The 24058-nt window shown below is 46.9% G+C and overlaps 1 protein-coding gene across 14 annotated transcripts in view; it reads left to right on the top strand.

The window, feature by feature from the left end:
• GRAMD1B (GRAM domain containing 1B) overlaps positions 1-24058 on the top strand; it is a 464835-nt gene that overhangs the window by 282808 nt on the left and 157969 nt on the right. For all 14 annotated transcript variants that reach the window (XM_068238823.1, XM_068238819.1, XM_068238822.1 and 11 more), the window contains one exon: positions 21502-21712. In XM_068238823.1, the coding sequence (XP_068094924.1) occupies positions 21502-21712 (211 nt within the window). The remainder of the gene's footprint in view (positions 1-21501; positions 21713-24058) is intronic.

The following is a 24058-nucleotide window of genomic DNA, read 5'->3' as shown; positions in this document are numbered from 1 at the left end:
ACATGCTATATACTGGCACCAGTAATGCAGAGACATTGGCATTACATGCTATATACTGGCACCAGTATTGCAGAGACATTGGCGTGACATGCTATATACTGGCACCAGTATTGCAGAGACATTGGCGTGACATGCTATATGCTGGTACCAGTAATGCAGAGACATTGGAATTACTTGCTATATACTGGCACCAGTAATGCAGAGACATTGGCATTACCTCCTATATACTGGCACCAGTAATGCAGAGACATTGGCATTACATCCTATATACTGGCACCAGTAATGCAGAGACATTGGCATTACATGCTATATACTGGCACCAGTAATGCAGAGACATTGGCATTACATGCTATATACTGGCACCAGTAATGCAGAGACATTGGCATTACATCGTATATACTGGCACCACTAATGCAGAGACATTGGCATTACATGCTATATATTGGCACCAGTAATGCAGAGACATTGGCATTACATCCTATATACTGGCACCAGTAATGCAGAGACATTGGCATTACATGCTATATACTGGCATCAGTAATGCAGAGACATTGGCATTACATGCTATATACTGGCACCAGTAATGCAGAGACATTGGCATTACATGCTATATACTGGCACCAGTAATGCAGAGACATTGGCATTACATGCTATATACTGGCACCAGTAATGCAGAGACATTGGCATTACACCCTATATACTGGCACCAGTAATGCAGAGACATTGGCATTACACCCTATATACTGGCACCAGTAATGCAGAGACATTGGCATTTGATGCTACATATACTGGCACCAGCAATGCAGAGACATTGGCATTACACCCTATATACTGGCACCAGTATTGCAGAGACATTGGCATTACATGCTATATACTGGCACCAGCAATGCAGAGACATTGGCATTACACCCTATATACTGGCACCAGTAATGCAGAAACATTGGCATCACATGCTACATATACTGGCACCAGTAATGCAGAGACATTGGCATTACACCCTATATACTTGCACCAGTAATGCAGAGACATTGGCATTACATGCTATATACTGGTACCAGTAATGCAGAGACATTGGCATTACATGCTATATACTGGTACCAGTAATGCAGAGACATTGGCATTACATGCTATATACTGGCACCAGTAATGCAGAGACATTGGCATTACATGCTATATACTGGCACCAGTAATGCAGAGACATTGGCATTACACCCTATATACTGGCACCAGTAATGCAGAGACATTGGCATCACATGCTATATACTGGCACCAGTAATGCAGAGACATTGGCTTTACATGCTATATACTGGCACCAGTAATGCAGAGACATTGGCATTACATGCTATATACTGGCACCAGTAATGCAGAGATATTGGCATTACATCCTATATACTGGCACCAGCAATGCAGAGACATTGGCATTACACCCTATATACTGGCACCAGTATTGCAGAGACATTGGCATTACATGCTATATACTGGCACCAGTAATGCAGAGACATTGGCATTACATTCTATATACTGGCACCAGTAATGCAGAGACATTGGCATTACATGCTATATACTGGCACCAGTAATGCAGAGACATTGGCATTACACCCTATATACTGGCACCAGTAATGCAGAGACATTGGCATTACATGCTATATACTGGTACAAGTAATGCAGAGACATTGGCATTACATGCTATATACTGGTACCAGTACTGCAGAGACATTGGCATTACATCCTATATACTGGCACCAGTAATGCAGAGACATTGGCATCACATGCTATATACTGGCACCAGTAATGCAGAGACATTGGCATTACATGCTATATACTGGCACCAGTAATGCAGAGACATTGGCATTACATGCTATATACTGGCACCAGTAATGCAGAGATATTGGCATTACATCCTATATACTGGCACCAGCAATGCAGAGACATTGGCATTACACCCTATATACTGGCACCAGTATTGCAGAGACATTGGCATTACATGCTATATACTGGCACCAGTAATACAGAGACATTGGCATTACATTCTATATACTGGCACCAGTATTGCAGAGACATTGGCATTACACCCTATATACTGGCACCAGTAATGCAGAGACATTGGCATTACATGCTATATACTGGCACCAGTAATGCAGAGACATTGGCATCACATGCTATATACTGGCACCAGTAATGCAGAGACATTGGCTTTACATGCTATATACTGGCACCAGTAATGCAGAGACATTGGCATTACATGCTATATACTGGCACCAGTAATGCAGAGATATTGGCATTACATCCTATATACTGGCACCAGCAATGCAGAGACATTGGCATTACACCCTATATACTGGCACCAGTATTGCAGAGACATTGGCATTACATGCTATATACTGGCACCGGTAATGCAGAGACATTGGCATTACATGCTATATACTGGCACCAGTAATGCAGAGACATTGGCATTACATCCTATATACTGGCACCAGTAATGCAGAGACATTGGCATTACATTCTATATACTGGCACCGGTAATGCAGAGACATTGGCATTACATGCTATATACTGGCACCAGTAATGCAGAGACATTGGCATTACATCCTATATACTGGCACCAGTAATGCAGAGACATTGGCATTACCTCCTATATACTGGCACCAGTAATGCAGAGACATTAGCATTACATGCTATATACTGGCACCAGTAATGCAGAGACATTGGCATTACATCCTATATACTGGCACCAGTAATGCAGAGACATTGGCATTACATCCTATATACTGGCACCAGTAATGCAGAGACATTGGCATTACACCCTATATACTTGCACCAGTAATGCAGAGACATTAGCATTACATGCTATATACTGGCACCAGTAATGCAGAGACATTGGCATTACATCCTATATACTGGCACCAGTAATGCAGAGACATTGGCATTACATCCTATATACTGGCACCAGTAATGCAGAGACATTGGCATTACATTCTATATACTGGCACCGGTAATGCAGAGACATTGGCATTACATGCTATATACTGGCACCAGTAATGCAGAGACATTGGCATTACATCCTATATACTGGCACCAGTAATGCAGAGACATTGGCATTACATCCTATATACTGGCACCAGTAATGCAGAGACATTGGCATTACACCCTATATACTTGCACCAGTAATGCAGAGACATTGGCATTACATGCTATATACTGGCACCAGTAATGCAGAGACACTGGCATTACATGCTATATACTGGCATCAGTAATGCAGAGACATTGGCATTACATGCTATGTACTGGCATCAGTAATGCAGAGACATTGGCATTACATGCTATATACTGGCACCAGTAATGCAGAGACATTGGCATTACATGCTATATACTGGTACCAGTAATGCAGAGACATTGGCATTACATCCTATATACTGGCACCAGTAATGCAGAGACACTGGCATTACATGCTATATACTGGCATCAGTAATGCAGAGACATTGGCATTACATGCTATATACTGGTACCAGTAATGCAGAGACATTGGCATTACATCCTATATACTGGCACCAGTAATGCAGAGACATTGGCATTACATGCTATATACTGGCACCAGTAATGCAGAGACATTGGCATTACATGCTATATACTGGCACCAGTAATGCAGAGACATTGGCATTACATGCTATATACTGGCACCAGTAATGCAGAGACATTGGCATTACACCCTATATACTTGCACCAGTAATGCAGAGACATTGGCATTACATGCTATATACTGGCACCAGTAATGCAGAGACATTGGCATTACATGCTATATACTGGCACCAGTAATGCAGAGACTTTGGCATTACATCCTATATACTGGCACCAGTAATGCAGAGACATTGGCATGACATGCTATATACTGGCACCAGTAATGCAGAGACATTGGCATTACATGCTATATACTGGCACCAGTAATGCAGAGACATTGGCATTACATTCTATATACTGGCACCAGTAATGCAGAGACATTGGCATTACATTCTATATACTGGCACCAGTAATGCAGAGACATTGGCATTACATGCTATATACTGGCACCAGTAATGCAGAGACATTGGCATTACATGCTATATACTGGCACCAGTAATGCAGAGACATTGGCATGACATGCTATATACTGGCACCAGTAATGCAGAGAAATTGGCATGACATGCTATATACTGGCACCAGTAATGCAGAGACATTGGCATGACATGCTATATACTGGCACCAGTAATGCAGAGACATTGGCATTACATGCTATATACTGGCACCAGTAATGCAGAGACATTGGCATTACATTATATATACTGGCACCAGTAATGCAGTGACATTGGCATTACATTCTATATACTGGCACCAGTAATGCAGAGACATTGTCATTACATGCTATATACTGGCACCAGTAATGCAGAGACATTGGCATTACACCCTATATACTGGCACCAGTAATTCAGAGACATTGGCATTACATTCTATATACTGGCACCAGTAATGCAGAGACATTGGCATTACACCCTATATACTGGCACCAGTAATGCAGAGACATTGGCATTACACCCTATATACTGGCACCAGTAATGCAGAGACATTGGCATTACATGCTATATACTGGCACCAGTAATGCAGAGACATTGGGATTACACGCTATAAATATACTGGCACCAGTAATGCAGAGACATTGGCATTACATCCTATATACTGGCACCAGTAATGCAGAGACATTAGCATTACATGCTATATACTGGCACCAGTAATGCAGAGACATTGGCATTACACCCTATATACTGGCACCAGTAATGCAGAGACATTGGCATTACATTCTATATACTGGCACCAGTAATGCAGAGACATTGGCATTACACCCTATATACTGGCACCAGTAATGCAGAGACATTGGCATCACATGCTATATACTGGCACCAGTAATGCAGAGACATTGGCATTACATGCTATATACTGGCACCAGTAATGCAGAGACATTGGCATCACATGCTATATACTGGCACCAGTAATGCAGAGACACTGGCATCACATGCTATATACTGGCACCAGTAATGCAGAGACATTGGCATCACATGGTATATCTTGATAGTATATTTATAGGCACAATGTGTGGCCTTTTTTCTCTCTTGCCATTTGCAATGTAATAAATAAACACCATACATGTCACCTGGCGTTATCACTCATTACTCAGTTCTGGGATTATCTTTCCCCTGTTCCTGGTTCCTGCTGATCAGACGAGAGCAGAGAAGAGGGCAGCATAGTTTTCCAGCCTCCCTGATTTGTTTTTCCAGCACCTGAGATTGCTCTTCGTCTGATCAGTGTGTGACTGTGAAATGCAGGAGATACTGGCTGCTGATGCCGACAGGAAGTGGATAAGACTAGGCAGGCGGAGTTCGATGGATCAGGATGTGGCTGTGCTCTACAGATTATTCTCATGGGCGATACTATGAGATACAGGCTGTAACTGTGTTACTCTATTCTCAGAGGAAAGGTTTTGCCATACCCCAGCCTGAAGCTCCTTCCTCAGGTAGCAGATTGCCTGGGGGTGGCACCAGGACAGTGACATCATGAGCGGATGTGCAGGCTTGGAAGGGGGTGACAACTGCCCGGCAGAAGTGGGGAGGGGGGCCGACATCTTTCCTCCCTCCTGTGTCCCCATGCAGTGCATATCTGTAAATCTCTCACTTGTCCATGCAGCTCCTCTTTACTTCCTGTTTCCCTGTGCATCTTGCAGAGAAACAGGAAGTAGAGAGGAGACGGCTGCCGAGAAGCTTAGACGTTTCAAATGGACAATTGAGAGATGTACAAAAACGCACAGCTTTGCAAGGGGACACAGGATGGGGGGGGGGGGGGGGGCAGGGAGAGGCAGGGAAGAATGATGCTGGTCCACTTCTGCCAGGGGGGTTCACCCCTTCCAAGTCCTGCAAAGGGAGGGCGGTAGCAACAAAAAAATGGCTTCATGCGGCAGATAGTGTAAAACTGGCATCACACGCGTTCTCGGATTGAAAGAAGTCTCGGCGTTCATCTCAGTCTTGGGCACAAATGGAAACTAGACCATATGCAAATGTTTGCCCGCCCTGTCCCCGGTGTGCATGCCGCAATTTGTTTTAGTGCGAGCACGCATGCGACTCCATCTCGCCATGCCCCCGCACCTGATTTTTATAGCAGCTTCTTGCCAGAGGAATCGCCCTATGCCAGTGATTTGCAAACTTGGCATTTCAGCTACAAGTCCGAGTAAGGCCTCCTTTTCACGGACTGTTGATCTGTGTGCTCAGCAAGCAGTTACCAGGCAGCAGTGAGCAGTTGATAGGCAGTGAAATGACTCTCAAACTGTCACAACAGTCCGTGGAAATGAGGCCTAAATTTGTTCACATATGCAAAAATATCAAATTCCATATTGACTTGTGTTGCATGCGAATCACTTGTCGATGTGAAGAAAGTATATATATATTTTTCTGCGGAAAGTTTGCACAACAACCATGTGAAATGTGATGCCGATGGCTTGCATTGGTTGTGCAGCAAACATGAATTTGCATAAATGCAAATCACGTGCTTATTCGGTTTGTGACGCCCGTCGATTTCTCTGCATTTTAATTGAGACAGGTAATGGCAGCTTATTGTGGTGATGGTCAAGTAGATGCTAATAACGTCGAGTTGATGCAAATTTATGCACATATTTATGCAGCCTGAAAATGAACCAATGAAATTCTGCAGAGGTAAAATTTGATTGGTTTCATTTTCACGCTGCATAAAATTTGCATCAACTCTAAGTTATTTGCATCTACGTAACCATCACTAGCTTATTGTGATTCTTGGGCTACCGTCAAATTTGCATGCAAGGCAAAAATCAGATGGCATGCAAAGAAATCGTGCCATGCAAGTGAATCCCTATTGCCGTGCACACGGTATGGCCAGAGGGAATCAAATGCGTTCTTACATCACAGCGACCTCACGTTTCAGACGCGTGCTGGCACAGTGGAAACAAGCGCTTAATCCCTACGCATATGTAGCTCCACAGAATATTTCTGTATAGGACTCGTGCATGAGAATGTTTTGTAAAAACAAGGGGTTTTTTTTTTTTTTTTCTCCCCAATAAAACAAGGAAGCCGTTCATCCACCAATTCATAGCTTCTGATTAGGGATGATCAATGAGGCGCAAATACTTCTGAGTTTATGAAAATTCATGTACATTTTTATGCAAATATATGCAGATTGAAACAGGACCATTCAAGTCCCACCCAAGTTTAAATTGATTGGGCCAATGCTTCAGGCCAGGTGCACACATAGCAGAAACGCTAGCGTTGCGTAAAACGCTGCGTTTTTGCCGCTAATGAAAGTCTATGGGCTGCAAGAAAAAACGCATATAAAGAACCGCATATGCGTTTCGTATTCATGCAATTTTGAAAACGCTGGTTTTGTTGCATAATCATAGACGCATCAAAAACGCACATAATGAAAGGCAATAGGAACACAATGCTATGCGTTTTTAATGCATTTTTAGATGCGTTTTTTCAAAAAAAAAATGTTTTATGTATTTCTGCTTCCTGTTGTCTTCCTAGTGATTTGCATAAATGTAAATATGCAAACATATACAAAATGCATATGCGTTTTCTATATGCAAGCCTAAATTGCACGCAAAACACTTTAAAAATGCATCTGCGGTAAAAAAAATGCAAATGCACCAAAAACGCACACAACATTAACATAAACCTTGACATAAAACGCAGCATTTCATGATGTTATGTGTGCCCCCCATATAATTGTATAAAAAGTTGCATAAATTTGGAATTATTTGCATATCATTGATTGATCTCAGCAATCTTCAGCGGTCTGTCCAACCCCACCACACACATACAATCAGGGACAATGACTATCCCCATCCACCCACTATGCGACTTCAGGGGGAATATACTTCTGAGTAGTAACATACTAGGCAGAATCGCATATGCATTTTCCACTATGTGCTATGGGGAAAACCCCTGCGATTTTGCCTAGTGTGTTCCTTGCCTCAGATGGACCAGGTGTGAACCTTGCATGCAAATTGTATGCAGCCTGGAATTAGTCCAATCAAAATCAGCAGGAGAGGAAATTCATTTCACTGACCCAGTTTTAGGCTCTATTCACACCTGCGTTTTCAAAACGTTATCGCAAGTGTGTACGTAGCATAAGCGCCAGTGATTTTAAAAAGCTCTTGCTAATGCAACGCTAGGAGGGATTTCTATAAAATCACATCTCTCTAGTGGGATCCCACCCATAGCATTACATTAGCAAGAGCTTTTCACATCACAAAGTCCTGCTAGTGGGTTGCAGGCCTCAAGCTGACTACAATATACACTGAGGCCTATAGTGTACACCGAGCGCTTTTGGTCGCATTTTTAGAACCGCTTGCGGCTGCGGATATGCTTGGGTAATGTATTTCAATGGGCTGGTGCACACCAGAGCGGGAGGCATTTTGCAGAAACGCATACTCACGGGCTGCTGCATTTTTTGGATTTCGGAGGCATTTCTGCCTCCAATGTAAAGTATAGGAAAACCGCAAAATACTTGTTAAAACGTCAGATCAGAGCGGTTTTCCAGGCGTTTTTGTTACAGTAGCTGTTCAGTAACAACTTTATTGTAACAATGTATGAAATCTGCTACACAAAAACCGCTACACAAAACCGCAAAACGCTAGCTTAACTATTTGACATTCCTGGACGTGAAACTCACGTCCAGGAAGCCATGTGCGCTCCTGCGCGTCCACGCGGCCGATCGCGCGCGTGCACGCGCGCTCCCGGCCGGCGGTTTGTTAGCCAGTGAATCAGTGAATCGGGCAACGGTGCCCGATCACTGATTCTTCTCCCCCGCAGAAAAAGCGACAGCTTCTCTCGGAAGCTACGCTTTTTCTGCTTCCTATGTCGCTCTAAGCGTACGTGGTACGCTTAGAGTGACGTCACTATAAACAACTCATAGCTGCCATCTTGTGGCCAAAAAGTAAACTACATCTAAATGTTAAATAAAAATAAAAATACACATATATTTACAAAAAAAAATACAATTTCAATCCCACCCTCCCAAAAATACCCACATAAAATGTTTAATTAAAAAAAAACAAAAACATTACAATTAAAAAAAAAAAAAAAAACACAAATATTTACCTAAGGGTCTAAACTTTTTAAATATCTATGTAAAGATGAATTTTTTTTTATTTTTTTTTTATTATAAGCTTGTAAATAGTGATGAATGCAAAACGGAAAAAATGCACTTTTATTTCCAAATAAAATATTGTCGCCATACATTGTGATAGGGACATAATTTAAATGGTGTAATAAACGGGACAAATGGGCATATACAATACGTGGGTTTTAATTATGGAGGCATGTATTATTTTAAAACTATAATTGCCGAAAAGTGAGAAATAATGATTTGTTTCCGTTTTCTTCTTATTCTTCCTTTTAAAATGCATTTACAGTAAAGTGGCTCTTAGTAAAATGTACCCCCCAAAGAAAGCCTAATTGGTGGCGGAAAAAACAAGATATAGATCAGTTCATTGTGATAAGTAGTAATAAAGTTATAGGCTAATGAATGGGAGGTGAACATTGTTCGGATGCATGAAGCGAAAAACGACAATGCGAACTGGTTAAACGCTTTATAATAAGAAAAAACGCTTCCAAAACCGCTAGCGTTTTGCGGATCTGCTAGTGGTTTTTGGTGTACAACAGGCCTGAGATAGTAAGCTCAGGGAAGCCAGAAAAAAACAAACGACATATGTAGTGAGCAGGCAGCCGTTAGTTCCTGAAGACCTCCAAACTGGCTGGACAGTTTCTATTTTTGTTTTTCAAAAATGTTTTGTAAATACCGGTATTGTACTACGAAATGCAAATAAAAACCTGTGTGTGAACTGGGTTTTAAAGGGCAACTGTAGGGGAAGGTATATAGAGGCTCAGGCTGCCATATTTACTTCCTTTTAAGAAATACCAGTTGCCTGGCAGCCCTTCTTATTCTCTGCCTCTAAGGGCTCATTCACACTTGAGCGGGAATCGCGCGATTCCCGCTCAGCGCAAAACGCTGGCGGTTTGGGAAAAAAATGCTAGCCCACATAAGCCTATGGCAGTGTTCTCACTGCCGTGTTTGCGGTTAGCGTTAACCGCAAACGCGTAACATGCAGCATCTTGCCGGTGATTCGCGATTGGCATGCGTAGCACCGCTAATCGCGATCGCTCCCAAAATGTTACAGTGTTCAGTGATTTTTCCGCGTTAATCGCAGAAAAATCACTCCCGCAAAACACTAACAGTAATCGCCGGCGTTTTGCCGTTTTAGTTGTCAATGGGGCCTAATACTTTCAGCCATAGACCTTGAACAAGCATGCCAGCAGATTAGGTGTTTCTGACATTGTCAGATCTGACGAGATTAGCTGCATGCTTGTTTCTGGTGTTATTCAGATACTACTGCAGAGAAATACACCAGCAGGACTGCCAGGCAACTGGTATTGCTTAAAAGGAAATAAATATGGCAGCCTCCATATTTCCTTTAAATGCTGATCTTGTGTTTATTGCCTTGCTTCATATATTCTGTTTCTTGAGGGTTGCTTCACACTGGGCGCTGATACTAAGGAATCCCTGTGGATGCATTCACACTGCAGCATTTGTGATTTAGATTAATCACAAACGCATGCAGTGTCTTTGGGCCAATTGTGCTGTGATTTTTGATGATTGCGCTGTGAGTCTCGTTCTATTGACGGAAATCACAAGTGCAAATCGTGCTGAAAGCGCAAGATTTTGCCGGCGAATCGCGATCGCGAAACAAACGCGATCGCGGTGCAAGCGACGAGTGTGAACTGGCTCTTAGGGTCCTTTTACTGTTACCGCGTTGCATCGTGTTGTGGTACTCTTGGCTATCATAGCTCGTGGCAATGGCGGTTACAGGCAATGGAACATGACGCACTGCCTGCGATGCGCTGAAAATGCGCCGGGTAACGCAGACGCTGCGGGGCCTAACCCTGCGACTGCTGTAATCCTGGAAGTGCGCTGGAAGTCACATTATTTTGTTTCTTAGGTCACACCCAAGCACTGCAATGTGTGCTGCAAATTCTCAGTACTGATGCGGTGCGATTGCTCCACATCTCACCTCACCAGCGTAAAATGACCCTTTAGGCTGGATCCGCGCTACAAGCGCGTTTATAACCGCTTGTGATTGCTGAGCGCTTTTTCCCCATTCGCTTTCATTAAAATCACGGGAAAAAAAAATCACGTAAAATCTTTATTTCATGTATTTTGTGTATTATATGAAAATTTTTACCATGATTTTAATGAAAGTGATTGGGAAATGCACTCAGCAATCACAAGCACTCACAAAAGCACTTATAGGCCTGGTGCCCACCAGAGGAGTTTTTCTGAGCGTTTTGAGTTTTTAAATCTGCTGCTAATGTTATCCTATGTGTCTGTGCACACTGGAGCAATGAGGTTTTGTAAAAAACCCCATAGCATTACATTGGGAAGAGCTTTTAGAGGTTTCAAAAGCTCTTCCCAATGTAATGCTATGGGGATTTTTACAAAACCTCATTGCTCCAGTGTGCACAGACACATAGGATAACATTAGCAGCAGATTTAAAAACTCAAAACGCTCAAAAAAACTCCTCTGGTGTGCACCAGGCCATACTGTGGATCCAGTGCAGTTTGGGATGCATTTTATGTTTTTTTTTATACTCTCCCTGTGACTATTTACTACAGAACGATGTGCTGCGAACTGTGTGGCTTTGTACAGAGGTCTTTGCACGCCCCCCTCCCCCAATCGGGGGTACTGTTAGGCCTCATTTACGCTGACTGTTGAGCTGTGTGCTCAGCAAGCAGTTACCAGGCAGGAGCGAGCAGTTACCAGGCAGCAGTGAGCAGTTACCAGGCAGCAGCGAGCAGTTACCAGGCAGCAGCGAGCAGTTACCAGGCAGCAGCGAGCAGTTACCAGGCAGCAGCGAGCAGTTACCAGGCAGCAGTGAGCAGTCCGTGGGAAAAGAGGCCTTAGCTGTGGGTTTGCATGGGGATCTTTGCGTTCCCACAGGTGATATTAGATATGGTCAATGAGATGAAAATAATTTTGGGCTGATGCAGGATTATGAAAATTTATTCAGTGTGAAAATGGACCAGTATAATTTTCTCAGCATAATTTGATTGGTTCATTTTCAAGCTGCTTACATTTGCATAATGCTGCATTCACTCAAAATTATTTGCATCTCTTTGACCATCGCTAATCTTTGCATCCCCTGCAGGCGCTATTAGCTGTGGCTTTGCACAGAGATCTTTGCATCCCCCGCAGGCGCTATTAGCTGTGGCTTTGCACTGAGATCTTTGCATCCCCCGCAGGCGCTATTAGCTGTGGCTTTGCACAGAGATCTTTGCATCCCCCGCAGGCGCTATTAGCTGTGGCTTTGCACTGAGATCTTTGCATCTCCTGCAGGCGCTATTAGCTGTGGCTTTGCACTGAGATCTTTGCATCCCCTGCAGGCACTATTAGCTGTGGCTTTGCGCTGAGATCTTTGCATCCCCTGCAGGCGCTATTAGCTGTGGCTTTGCACTGAGATCTTTGCATCCCCTGCAGGCGCTATTAGCTGTGGCTTTGCGCTGAGATCTTTGCATCCCCTGCAGACGCTGTTAGCTGTGGCTTTGCACTGAGATCTTTGTATCCCCTGCAGGCGCTATTAGCTGTAGCTTTGCACAGAGATCTTTGCATCCCCCGCAGGCACTATTAGCTGTGGCTTTGTACAGAGATCTTTGCATCCCCCGCAGGCACTAGTAGCTGTGGCTTTGCACTGAGATCTTTGCATCCCCTGCAGGCGCTATTAGCTGTGGCTTTGCACAGAAATCTTTGCATCCCCTGCAGGCACTATTAGCTGTGGCTTTGCACAGTGATCTTTGCATCCCCTGCAGGCGCTATTAGCTGTGGCTTTGCACAGAAATCTTTGCATCCCCTGCAGGCACTATTAGCTGTGGCTTTGCACAGTGATCTTTGCATCCCCCGCAGGCACTATTAGCTGTGGCTTTGCACTGAGATCTTTGCATCCCCTGCAGGCACTATTAGCTGTGGCTTTGCACTGAGATCTTTGCATCCCCTGCAGGCACTAGTAGCTGTAGCTTTGCACAGAGATCTTTGCATCCCCCGCAGGCACTATTAGCTGTGGCTTTGCACTGAGATCTTTGCATCCCCTGCAGGCGCTATTAGCTGTGGCTTGGCGCTGAGATCTTTGCATCCCCTGCAGACGCTGTTAGCTGTGGCTTTGCACTGAGATCTTTGTATCCCCTGCAGGCGCTATTAGCTGTAGCTTTGCACAGAGATCTTTGCATCCCCCGCAGGCACTATTAGCTGTGGCTTTGTAAAGAGATCTTTGCATCCCCTGCAGACGCTGTTAGCTGTGGCTTTGCACAGAGATCTTTGCATCCCCCGCAGGCGCTGTTAGCAGTGGCTTTGCACAGAGATCTTTGCATCCCCCGCAGGCACTATTAGCTGTGGCTTTGCACAGAAATCTTTGCATCCCCTGCAGGCACTATTAGCTGTGGCTTTGCACAGAGATCTTTGCATCCCCCGCAGGCACTAGTAGCTGTGGCTTTGCACTGAGATCTTTGCATCCCCTGCAGGCGCTATTAGCTGTGGCTTTGCACAGAAATCTTTGCATCCCCTGCAGGCACTATTAGCTGTGGCTTTGCACAGTGATCTTTGCATCCCCCGCAGGCGCTATTAGCTGTGGCTTTGCACTGAGATCTTTGCATCCCCTGCAGGCGCTATTAGCTGTGGCTTTGCACAGAGATCTTTGCATCCCCCGCAGGCGATATTAGCTGTGGCTTTGCACTGAGATGTTTGCATCCCCTGCAGGCACTATTAGCTGTGGCTTGGCACAGAGATCTTTGCATCCCCTGCAGGCACTATTAGCTGTAGCATTGCACTGAGATCTTTGCATCCCCTGCAGGCGCCATTAGCTGTGGCTTTGCACAGAGATCTTTGCATCCCCCGCAGGCGCTATTAGCTGTGACTTTGCACAGAGATCTTTGCATCCCCCGCAGGCGCTGTTAGCTGTGACTTTGCACAGAGATCTTTGCATCCCCCGCAGGCGCTGTTAGCTGTAGCTTTGCACTGAGATGTTTGCATCCCCCGCAGGAGCTATTAGCTGTGGCTTTGCACTAAGATCTTTGCATCCCCTGCAGGCGCTATTAGCTGTGGCTTTGCACAGAGATCTTTGCATCCCCTGCAGGCACTATTAGCTGTGGCTTTGCACTGAGATCTTTGCATCCCCTGCAGGCGCTATTAGCTGTGGCTTTGTACAGAGATCTTTGCATCCCCCGCAGGCGCTATTAGCTGTAGCTTTGCACAGAGATTTTTGCATCCCCCGCAGGCGCTGTTAGCTGTGACTTTGCACAGAGATCTTTGCCTCCCCCGCAGGCGCTGTTAGCTGTGGCTTTGCACAGAGATCTTTGCATCCCCTGCAGGCACTATTAGCTGTGGCTTTGCACAGAGATCTTTGCATCCCCTGCAGGCGCTATTAGCTGTGGCTTTGCACTGAGATCTTTGCATCCCCCGCATGCGCTATTAGCTGTGGCTTTGCACAGAGATCTTTGCATCCCCCGCAGGCGCTATTAGCTGTGGCTTTGCACAGAGATCTTTGCATCCCCTGCAGGCGCTATTAGCTGTAGCTTTGCACTGAGATCTTTGCATCCCCTGCAGGCACTATTAGCTGTGGCTTTGCGCTGAGATCTTTGCATCCCCTGCAGGCGCTGTTAGCTGTGGCTTTGTACAGAGATCTTTGCATCCCCCGCAGGCACTATTAGCTGTAGCTTTGCATTGAGATCTTTGCATCCCCTGCAGACACTATTAGCTGTGGCTTTGCACAGAGATCTTTGCATCCCCTGCAGGCGCTATTAGCTGTGGCTTTGCACTGAGATCTTTGCATCCCCTGCAGGCGCTATTAGCTGTGGCTTTGCACTGAGATCTTTGCATCCCCTGCAGGCACTATTAGCTGTGGCTTTGCACAGTGATCTTTGCATCCCCTGCAGGCGCTAGTAGCTGTGGCTTTGCACAGAGATCTTTGCATCCCCCGCAGGCGATATTAGCTGTGGCTTTGCACAGAGATCTTTGCATCCCCCGCAGGCACTATTAGCTGTGGCTTTGCACAGAGATCTTTGCATCCCCTGCAGGCGCTATTAGTTCTGGCTTTGCACTGAGATCTTTGCATCCCCCGCAGGCGCTATTAGCTGTGGCTTTGCACTGAGATCTTTGCATCCCCTGCAGGCGCTATTAGCTGTGGCTTTGCACTGAGATCTTTGTATCCCCTGCAGGCGCTATTAGCTGTGGCTTTGCACTGAGATCTTTGCATCCCCTGCAGGCGCTATTAGCTGTGGCTTTGCACAGAGATCTTTGCATCCCCCGCAGGCGCTATTAGCTGTGGCTTTGCACTGAGATCTTTGCATCCCCTGCAGGCACTATTAGCTGTGGCTTGGCACTGAGATCTTTGCATCCCCCGCAGGCGCTATTAGCTGTGGCTTTGCACAGAGATCTTTGCATCCCCCGCAGGCGCTGTTAGCTGTAGCTTTGCACTGAGATGTTTGCATCCCCTGCAGGAGCTATTAGCTGTGGCTTTGCACTAAGATCTTTGCATCCCCTGCAGGCGCTATTAGCTGTGGCTTTGCACAGTGATCTTTGCATCCCCCGCAGGCACTATTAGCTGTAGCTTTGCACTGAGATCTTTGCATCCCCCGCAGGCGCTATTAGCTGTAGCTTTGCACAGAGATCTTTGCATCCCCTGCAGGCACTATTAGCTGTGGCTTTGCACAGAGATCTTTGCATCCCCTGCAGGCACTATTAGCTGTGGCTTTGCACAGAGATCTTTGCATCCCCTGCAGGCGCTATTAGCTGTGGCTTTGCACAGAGATCTTTGCATCCCCTGCAGGCACTATTAGCTGTGGCTTTGCACAGAGATCTTTGCATCCCCCGCAGGCGCTATTAGCTGTGGCTTTGCACTGAGATGTTTGCATCCCCTGCAGGCACTATTAGCTGTGGCTTGGCACAGAGATCTTTGCATCCCCTGCAGGCGCTATTAGCTGTGGCTTTGCACTGAGATCTTTGCATCCCCTGCAGGCGCTATTAGCTGTGGCTTTGCACTGAGATGTTTGCATCCCCTGCAGGCACTATTAGCTGTGGCTTGGCACAGAGATCTTTGCATCCCCCGCAGGCGCTATTAGCTGTGGCTTTGCACAGAGATCTTTGCATCCCCTGCAGGCGCTATTAGCTGTGGCTTTGCACAGAGATCTTTGCATCCCCTGCAGGCACTATTAGCTGTGGCTTTGCACAGAGATCTTTGCATCCCCTGCAGGCACTATTAGCTGTGGCTTTGCACAGAGATCTTTGCATCCCCCGCAGGCGCTATTAGCTGTGGCTTTGCACTGAGATCTTTGCATCCCCTGCAGGCACTATTAGCTGTGGCTTTGCACAGAGATCTTTGCATCCCCTGCAGGCGCTGTTAGCTGTAGCTTTGCACTGAGATCTTTGCATCCCCTGCAGGCGCTATTAGCTGTGGCTTTGCACTGAGATCTTTGCATCCCCCGCAGGCGCTATTAGCTGTGGCTTTGCACAGAGATCTTTGCATCCCCTGCAGGCACTATTAGCTGTAGCTTTGCACAGAGATCTTTGCATCCCCCGCAGGCACTATTAGCTGTGGCTTTGCACAGAGATCTTTTCATCCCCTGCAGGCACTATTAGCTGTAGCTTTGCACTGAGATCTTTGCATCCCCTGCAGGCACTAGTAGCTGTGGCTTTGCACAGAGATCTTTGCATCCCCTGCAGGCACTATTAGCTGTGGCTTTGCACAGAGATCTTTGCATCCCCCGCAGGCGCTATTAGCTGTGGCTTTGCGCTGAGATCTTTGCATCCCCCGCAGGCGCTATTAGCTGTGGCTTTGCACAGAGATCTTTGCATCCCCTGCAGGCACTATTAGCTGTAGCTTTGCACAGAGATCTTTGCATCCCCCGCAGGCACTATTAGCTGTGGCTTTGCACAGAGATCTTTGCATCCCCTGCAGGCACTATTAGCTGTGGCTTTGCACAGAGATCTTTGCATCCCCTGCAGGCGCTATTAGCTGTGGCTTTGCACAGAGATCTTTGCATCCCCTGCAGGCACTATTAGCTGTGGCTTTGCACAGAGATCTTTGCATCCCCCGCAGGCGCTATTAGCTGTGGCTTTGCACTGAGATGTTTGCATCCCCTGCAGGCACTATTAGCTGTGGCTTGGCACAGAGATCTTTGCATCCCCCGCAGGCGCTATTAGCTGTGGCTTTGCACAGAGATCTTTGCATCCCCTGCAGGCGCTATTAGCTGTGGCTTTGCACAGAGATCTTTGCATCCCCTGCAGGCACTATTAGCTGTGGCTTTGCACAGAGATCTTTGCATCCCCTGCAGGCACTATTAGCTGTGGCTTTGCACAGAGATCTTTGCAACCCCCGCAGGCGCTATTAGCTGTGGCTTTGCACTGAGATCTTTGCATCCCCTGCAGGCACTATTAGCTGTGGCTTTGCACAGAGATCTTTGCATCCCCTGCAGGCGCTGTTAGCTGTAGCTTTGCACTGAGATCTTTGCATCCCCTGCAGGCGCTATTAGCTGTGGCTTTGCACTGAGATCTTTGCATCCCCCGCAGGCGCTATTAGCTGTGGCTTTGCACAGAGATCTTTGCATCCCCTGCAGGCACTATTAGCTGTAGCTTTGCACAGAGATCTTTGCATCCCCCGCAGGCACTATTAGCTGTGGCTTTGCACAGAGATCTTTGCATCCCCTGCAGGCACTATTAGCTGTAGCTTTGCACTGAGATCTTTGCATCCCCTGCAGGCACTAGTAGCTGTGGCTTTGCACAGAGATCTTTGCATCCCCTGCAGGCACTATTAGCTGTGGCTTTGCACAGAGATCTTTGCATCCCCCGCAGGCGCTATTAGCTGTGGCTTTGCGCTGAGATCTTTGCATCCCCCGCAGGCGCTATTAGCTGTGGCTTTGCACAGAGATCTTTGCATCCCCTGCAGGCACTATTAGCTGTAGCTTTGCACAGAGATGTTTGCATCCCCCGCAGGCACTATTAGCTGTGGCTTTGCACAGAGATCTTTGCATCCCCTGCAGGCGCTATTAGCTGTTGCTTTGCACTGAGATCTTTGCATCTCCCGCAGGCACTATTAGCTGTGGCTTTGCACAGAGATCTTTGCATCCCCTGCAGGCACTATTAGCTGTGGCTTTGCACAGAGATCTTTGCATCCCCTGCAGGCACTATTAGCTGTGGCTTTGCACAGAGATCTTTGCATCCCCTGCAGGCTCTATTAGCTGTGGCTTTGCACAGAGATCTTTGCCTCCCCTGCAGGCGCTATTAGCTGTGGCTTTGCACTGAGATCTTTGCATCCCCTGCAGGCGCTATTAGCTGTGGCTTTGCACAGAGATCTTTGCATCCCCTGCAGGCACTATTAGCTGTGGCTTTGCACAGAGATCTTTGCATCCCCCGCAGGCACTATTAGCTGTGGCTTTGCACAGAGATCTTTGCCTCCCCTGCAGGCGCTATTAGCTGTGGCTTTGCACAGAGATCTTTGCATCCCCTGCAGGCGCTGTTAGCTGTGGCTTTGCATTGATATCTTTGCATCCCCTGCAGGCGCTGTTAGCTGTGGCTTTGCACTGAGATCTTTGCATCCCCCGCAGGTGCTGTTAGCTGTTACTTTGCACAGAGATCTTTGCATCCCCTGCAGGCGCTGTTAGCTGTAGCTTTGCACTGAGATCTTTGTATCCCCTGCAGGCGCTATTAGCTGTGGCTTTGTACAGAGATCTTTGCATCCCCCGCAGGCGCTATTAGCTGTGGCTTTGCACAGAGATCTTTGCATCCCCCGCAGGCGCTATTAGCTGTGGCTTTGCACTGAGATGTTTGCATCCCCCGCAGGCGCTATTAGCTGTGGCTTTGCACTGAGATCTTTGCATCCCCTGCAGGCGCTATTAGCTGTGGCTTTGCACAGAAATCTTTGCATCCCCCGCAGGCGCTATTAGCTGTGGCTTTGCACTGAGATGTTTGCATCCCCTGCAGGCACTATTAGCTGTGGCTTGGCACAGAGATCTTTGCATCCCCTGCAGGCGCTATTAGCTGTGGCTTTGCACTGAGATCTTTGCATCCCCTGCAGGCGCTATTAGCTGTGGCTTTGCACTGAGATGTTTGCATCCCCTGCAGGCACTATTAGCTGTGGCTTGGCACAGAGATCTTTGCATCCCCCGCAGGCGCTATTAGCTGTGGCTTTGCACAGAGATCTTTGCATCCCCTGCAGGCGCTATTAGCTGTGGCTTTGCACAGAGATCTTTGCATCCCCTGCAGGCACTATTAGCTGTGGCTTTGCACAGAGATCTTTGCATCCCCTGCAGGCACTATTAGCTGTGGCTTTGCACAGAGATCTTTGCATCCCCCGCAGGCGCTATTAGCTGTGGCTTTGCACTGAGATCTTTGCATCCCCCGCAGGCACTATTAGCTGTGGCTTTGCACAGAGATCTTTGCATCCCCTGCAGGCGCTGTTAGCTGCAGCTTTGCACTGAGATCTTTGCATCCCCTGCAGGCGCTATTAGCTGTGGCTTTGCACTGAGATCTTTGCATCCCCCGCAGGCGCTATTAGCTGTGGCTTTGCACAGAGATCTTTGCATCCCCTGCAGGCACTATTAGCTGTAGCTTTGCACAGAGATCTTTGCATCCCCCGCAGGCACTATTAGCTGTGGCTTTGCACAGAGATCTTTGCATCCCCTGCAGGCACTATTAGCTGTAGCTTTGCACTGAGATCTTTGCATCCCCTGCAGGCACTAGTAGCTGTGGCTTTGCACAGAGATCTTTGCATCCCCTGCAGGCACTATTTGCTGTGGCTTTGCACAGAGATCTTTGCATCCCCCGCAGGCACTATTAGCTGTGGCTTTGCGCTGAGATCTTTGCATCCCCCGCAGGCGCTATTAGCTGTGGCTTTGCACAGAGATCTTTGCATCCCCTGCAGGCACTATTAGCTGTAGCTTTGCACAGAGATCTTTGCATCCCCCACAGGCACTATTAGCTGTGGCTTTGCACAGAGATCTTTGCATCCCCTGCAGGCGCTATTAGCTGTGGCTTTGCACTGAGATCTTTGCATCTCCCGCAGGCACTATTAGCTGTGGCTTTGCACAGAGATCTTTGCATCCCCTGCAGGCACTATTAGCTGTGGCTTTGCACAGAGATCTTTGCATCCCCTGCAGGAACTATTAGCTGTGGCTTTGCACAGAGATCTTTGCATCCCCTGCAGGCGCTATTAGCTGTAGCTTTGCACTGAGATCTTTGCATCCCCTGCAGGCTCTATTAGCTGTGGCTTTGCACAGAGATCTTTGCCTCCCCTGCAGGCGCTATTAGCTGTGGCTTTGCACTGAGATCTTTGCATCCCCTGCAGGCGCTATTAGCTGTGGCTTTGCACAGAGATCTTTGCATCCCCTGCAGGCGCTATTAGCTGTGGCTTTGCACAGAGATCTTTGCATCCCCCGCAGGCACTATTAGCTGTGGCTTTGCACTGAGATCTTTGCCTCCCCTGCAGGCGCTATTAGCTGTGGCTTTGCACAGAGATCTTTGCATCCCCTGCAGGCGCTGTTAGCTGTGGCTTTGCATTGAGATCTTTGCATCCCCCGCAGGCGCTGTTAGCTGTGGCTTTGCACTGAGATCTTTGCATCCCCCGCAGGTGCTGTTAGCTGTGACTTTGCACAGAGATCTTTGCATCCCCTGCAGGCGCTGTTAGCTGTAGCTTTGCACTGAGATCTTTGTATCCCCTGCAGGCGCTATTAGCTGTGGCTTTGTACAGAGATCTTTGCATCCCCCGCAGGCGCTATTAGCTGTGGCTTTGCACAGAGATCTTTGCATCCCCCGCAGGCGCTATTAGCTGTGGCTTTGCACAGAGATCTTTGCATCCCCCGCAGGCGCTATTAGCTGTGGCTTTGCACTGAGATGTTTGCATCCCCCGCAGGCGCTATTAGCTGTGGCTTTGCACTGAGATCTTTGCATCCCCTGCAGGCGCTATTAGCTGTGGCTTTGCACAGAAATCTTTGCATCCCCTGCAGGCACTATTAGCTGTAGCTTTGCACTGAGATCTTTGCACCACTCCGCCTTCTCTGCTGTTGCTATTAGCTGTGGTTTTAGTTATGTTCATTGTTGCCCGTGACTCTTGTCTGTACATTCCCCCTGCTGCACATGTTCCATTAGTTGTGACCTCTTGTTTGTTGCTTCCGCGTATGCATCATTTATCTGGCCCCGTCCCTCTCTCAGGCATCCATCTTTTTCATTTGGCTCCTGTGATTTCTAAATGTTCCCCTTTAATATTTAGGCCCCTTTTTCTGTGATTCAGTCAGTGTGTTTGTGTTTTCTCTGTCCTGTTTCACTGATAGATTGTATGTGTAGTTTTAAGCATTAGATGAGCAGAATCGATTTTTGGATGGTCATAGATTTCTAATCGTTCTCTTTCCTTTCCTTAGCACGGCAAGTAACTCGAACCGAAGCTCGCCCGCCTGCTCGCCTGTCCTCCGCAAGCGTTCACGCTCTCCGACGCCGCAGCAGAGCGAAGGGGAAGCCATGGTGGAGAAAAGTTCGGACCACTCGTCAGACAAGTCTCCTCCCACCCCAGAGCCAGGCGTACAGCGGAGCGGATCGTCCCAGTCAGGTCGCAGCGGAGGCAAAAATTCCAAGGTGGGTGCAGCTTCTGTTGGTGACACACAGTATTGCCTCAGTAATGATACTCTGCCATGCTAGCCACAGTGACTTCTGCATTGCTGTATCTCGAGTACCAGTGATTGCTGCATCTGAGTATCAGTGGTTGCATTATATTAGTACCAGTGATTGCTGCACCTGAGTACCAGTGGTTGCATTATATTAGTACCAGTGATTGTTGCACCTGAGTACCAGTGATTGCGTTATATTAGTACCAGTGATTGCTGCACCTGAGTACCAGTGATTGCTGCACCTGAGTACCAGTGATTGCTGCACCTGAGTACCAGGGATTGCTGTATCTGAGTACCAGTGATTGCTGCACCTGAGTACCAGTGATTGCTGCACCTGAGTACCAGTGATTGCTGCACCTGAGTACCAGTGATTGCGTTATATTAGTACCAGTGATTGCTGCACCTGAGTACCAGTGATTGCTGCACCTGAGTACCAGTGATTGCTGCATCTGAGTATCAGTGGTTGCATTTTATTACTACCAGTGATTGCTGCACCTGAGTACCAGTGATTGCATGATATTAGTACCAGTGATTGCTGCACCTGAGTACCAGTAATTGCATTATATTAGTACCAGTGATTGCTGTACCTGAGTACCAGTGATTGCATTATATTAGTACCAGTGATTGTTGCACCTGACTACCAGTGATTGCGTTATATTAGTACCAGTGATTGCTGCACCTGAGTACCAGTGATTGCTGCACCTGAGTACCAGTGATTGCTGCACCTGAGTACCAGTGATTGCTGCACCTGAGTACCAGTGATTGCTGCACCTGAGTACCAGTGATTGCTGCACCTGAGTACCAGTGATTGCTGCACCTGAGTACCAGTGATTGCTGCACCTGAGTACCAGTGATTGCTGCACCTGAGTACCAGTGATTGCTGCACCTGAGTACCAGTGATTGCTGCACCTGAGTACCAGTGATTGCTGCACCTGAGTACCAGTGATTGCTGCACCTGAGTACCAGTGATTGCTGCACCTGAGTACCTGTGATTGCTGCACCTGAGTACCAGTGATTGCTGCACCTGAGTACCAGTGATTGCTGCACCTGAGTACCAGTGATTGCTGCACCTGAGTACCAGTGATTGCTGCACATGAGTACCAGTGATTGCTGCACATGAGTACCAGTGATTGCTGCACCTGAGTACCAGTGATTGCTGCACCTGAGTACCAGTGATTGCTGCACCTGAGTACCAGTGATTGCTGCACCTGAGTACCAGAGATTGCTGCACCTGAGTACCTGTGATTGCTGCACCTGAGTACCTGTGATTGCTGCACCTGAGTACCTGTGATTGCTGCACCTGAGTACCAGTGATTGCTGCACCTGAGTACCAGTGATTGCTGCACCTGAGTACCAGTGATTGCTGCACCTGAGTACCAGTGATTGCTGCACCTGAGTACCAGTGATTGCTGCACCTGAGTACCAGTGATTGATGTTACATAGTTATTTTGGTTGAAAAAAGACATACGTCCATCGAGTTCAACCAGTACAAAGTACAACACCAGCCTGCTCCCTCCCATATCCCTGTTGATCCAGAAGAAGGCGAAAAAACCCTTACAAGGCATGGTCCAATTAGCCCCAAAAGGGAAAAACTCCTTCCCGACTCCAGATGGCAATCAGATAAAATCCCTGGATCAACATCATTAGGCATTACCTAGTAATTGTAGCCATGGATGTCTTTCAATGCAAGGAGAGCATCTAAGCCCCCTTTAAATGCAGGTATAGAGTTTGCCATAACGACTTCCTGTGGAAATGCATTCCACATCTTAATCACTCTTACTGTAAAGAAGCCTTTCCTAAATAAATGGCTAAAACGTTTTTCCTCCATGCGCAGATCATGTCCTCTAGTCCTTTGAGAAGGCCTAGGGACAAAAAGCTCATCCGCCAAGCTATTATATTGCCCTCTGATGTATTTATACATGTTAATTAGATCTGCTCTAAGGTGTCTTTTCTCTAGACTAAATAAACCCAGTTTATCTAACCTTTTTTGATAAGTGAGACCTTCCATCCCACGTATCAATTTTGTTGCTCGTCTCTGCACCTGCTCTAAGACTGCGATATCTTTTTTGTAATGTGGTGCCCAGAACTGAATTCCATATTCCAGATGTGGCCTTACTAGAGAGTTAAACAGGGGCAATATTATGCTACAATCTCGAGTTGTTTTTATTTCCCTTTTAATGCATCCCAAAATTTTGTGAGCTTTAGCTGCAGCTGCTTGACATTGAGTACGATTATTTAACTTGTTGTCGATGAGTACTCCTAAGTCCTTCTCCAAGTTTGATGTCCCCAACTGTATCCCATTTATTTTGTATGG

The sequence above is a fragment of the Hyperolius riggenbachi genome, chromosome 6 (genome assembly GCF_040937935.1).
Source record: "Hyperolius riggenbachi isolate aHypRig1 chromosome 6, aHypRig1.pri, whole genome shotgun sequence".
NCBI lineage: Eukaryota > Metazoa > Chordata > Amphibia > Anura > Hyperoliidae > Hyperolius > Hyperolius riggenbachi.
The sequence above is the reverse complement of the archived record's forward strand: the minus strand, read 5'-3'. Positions and strand labels throughout refer to the sequence as shown.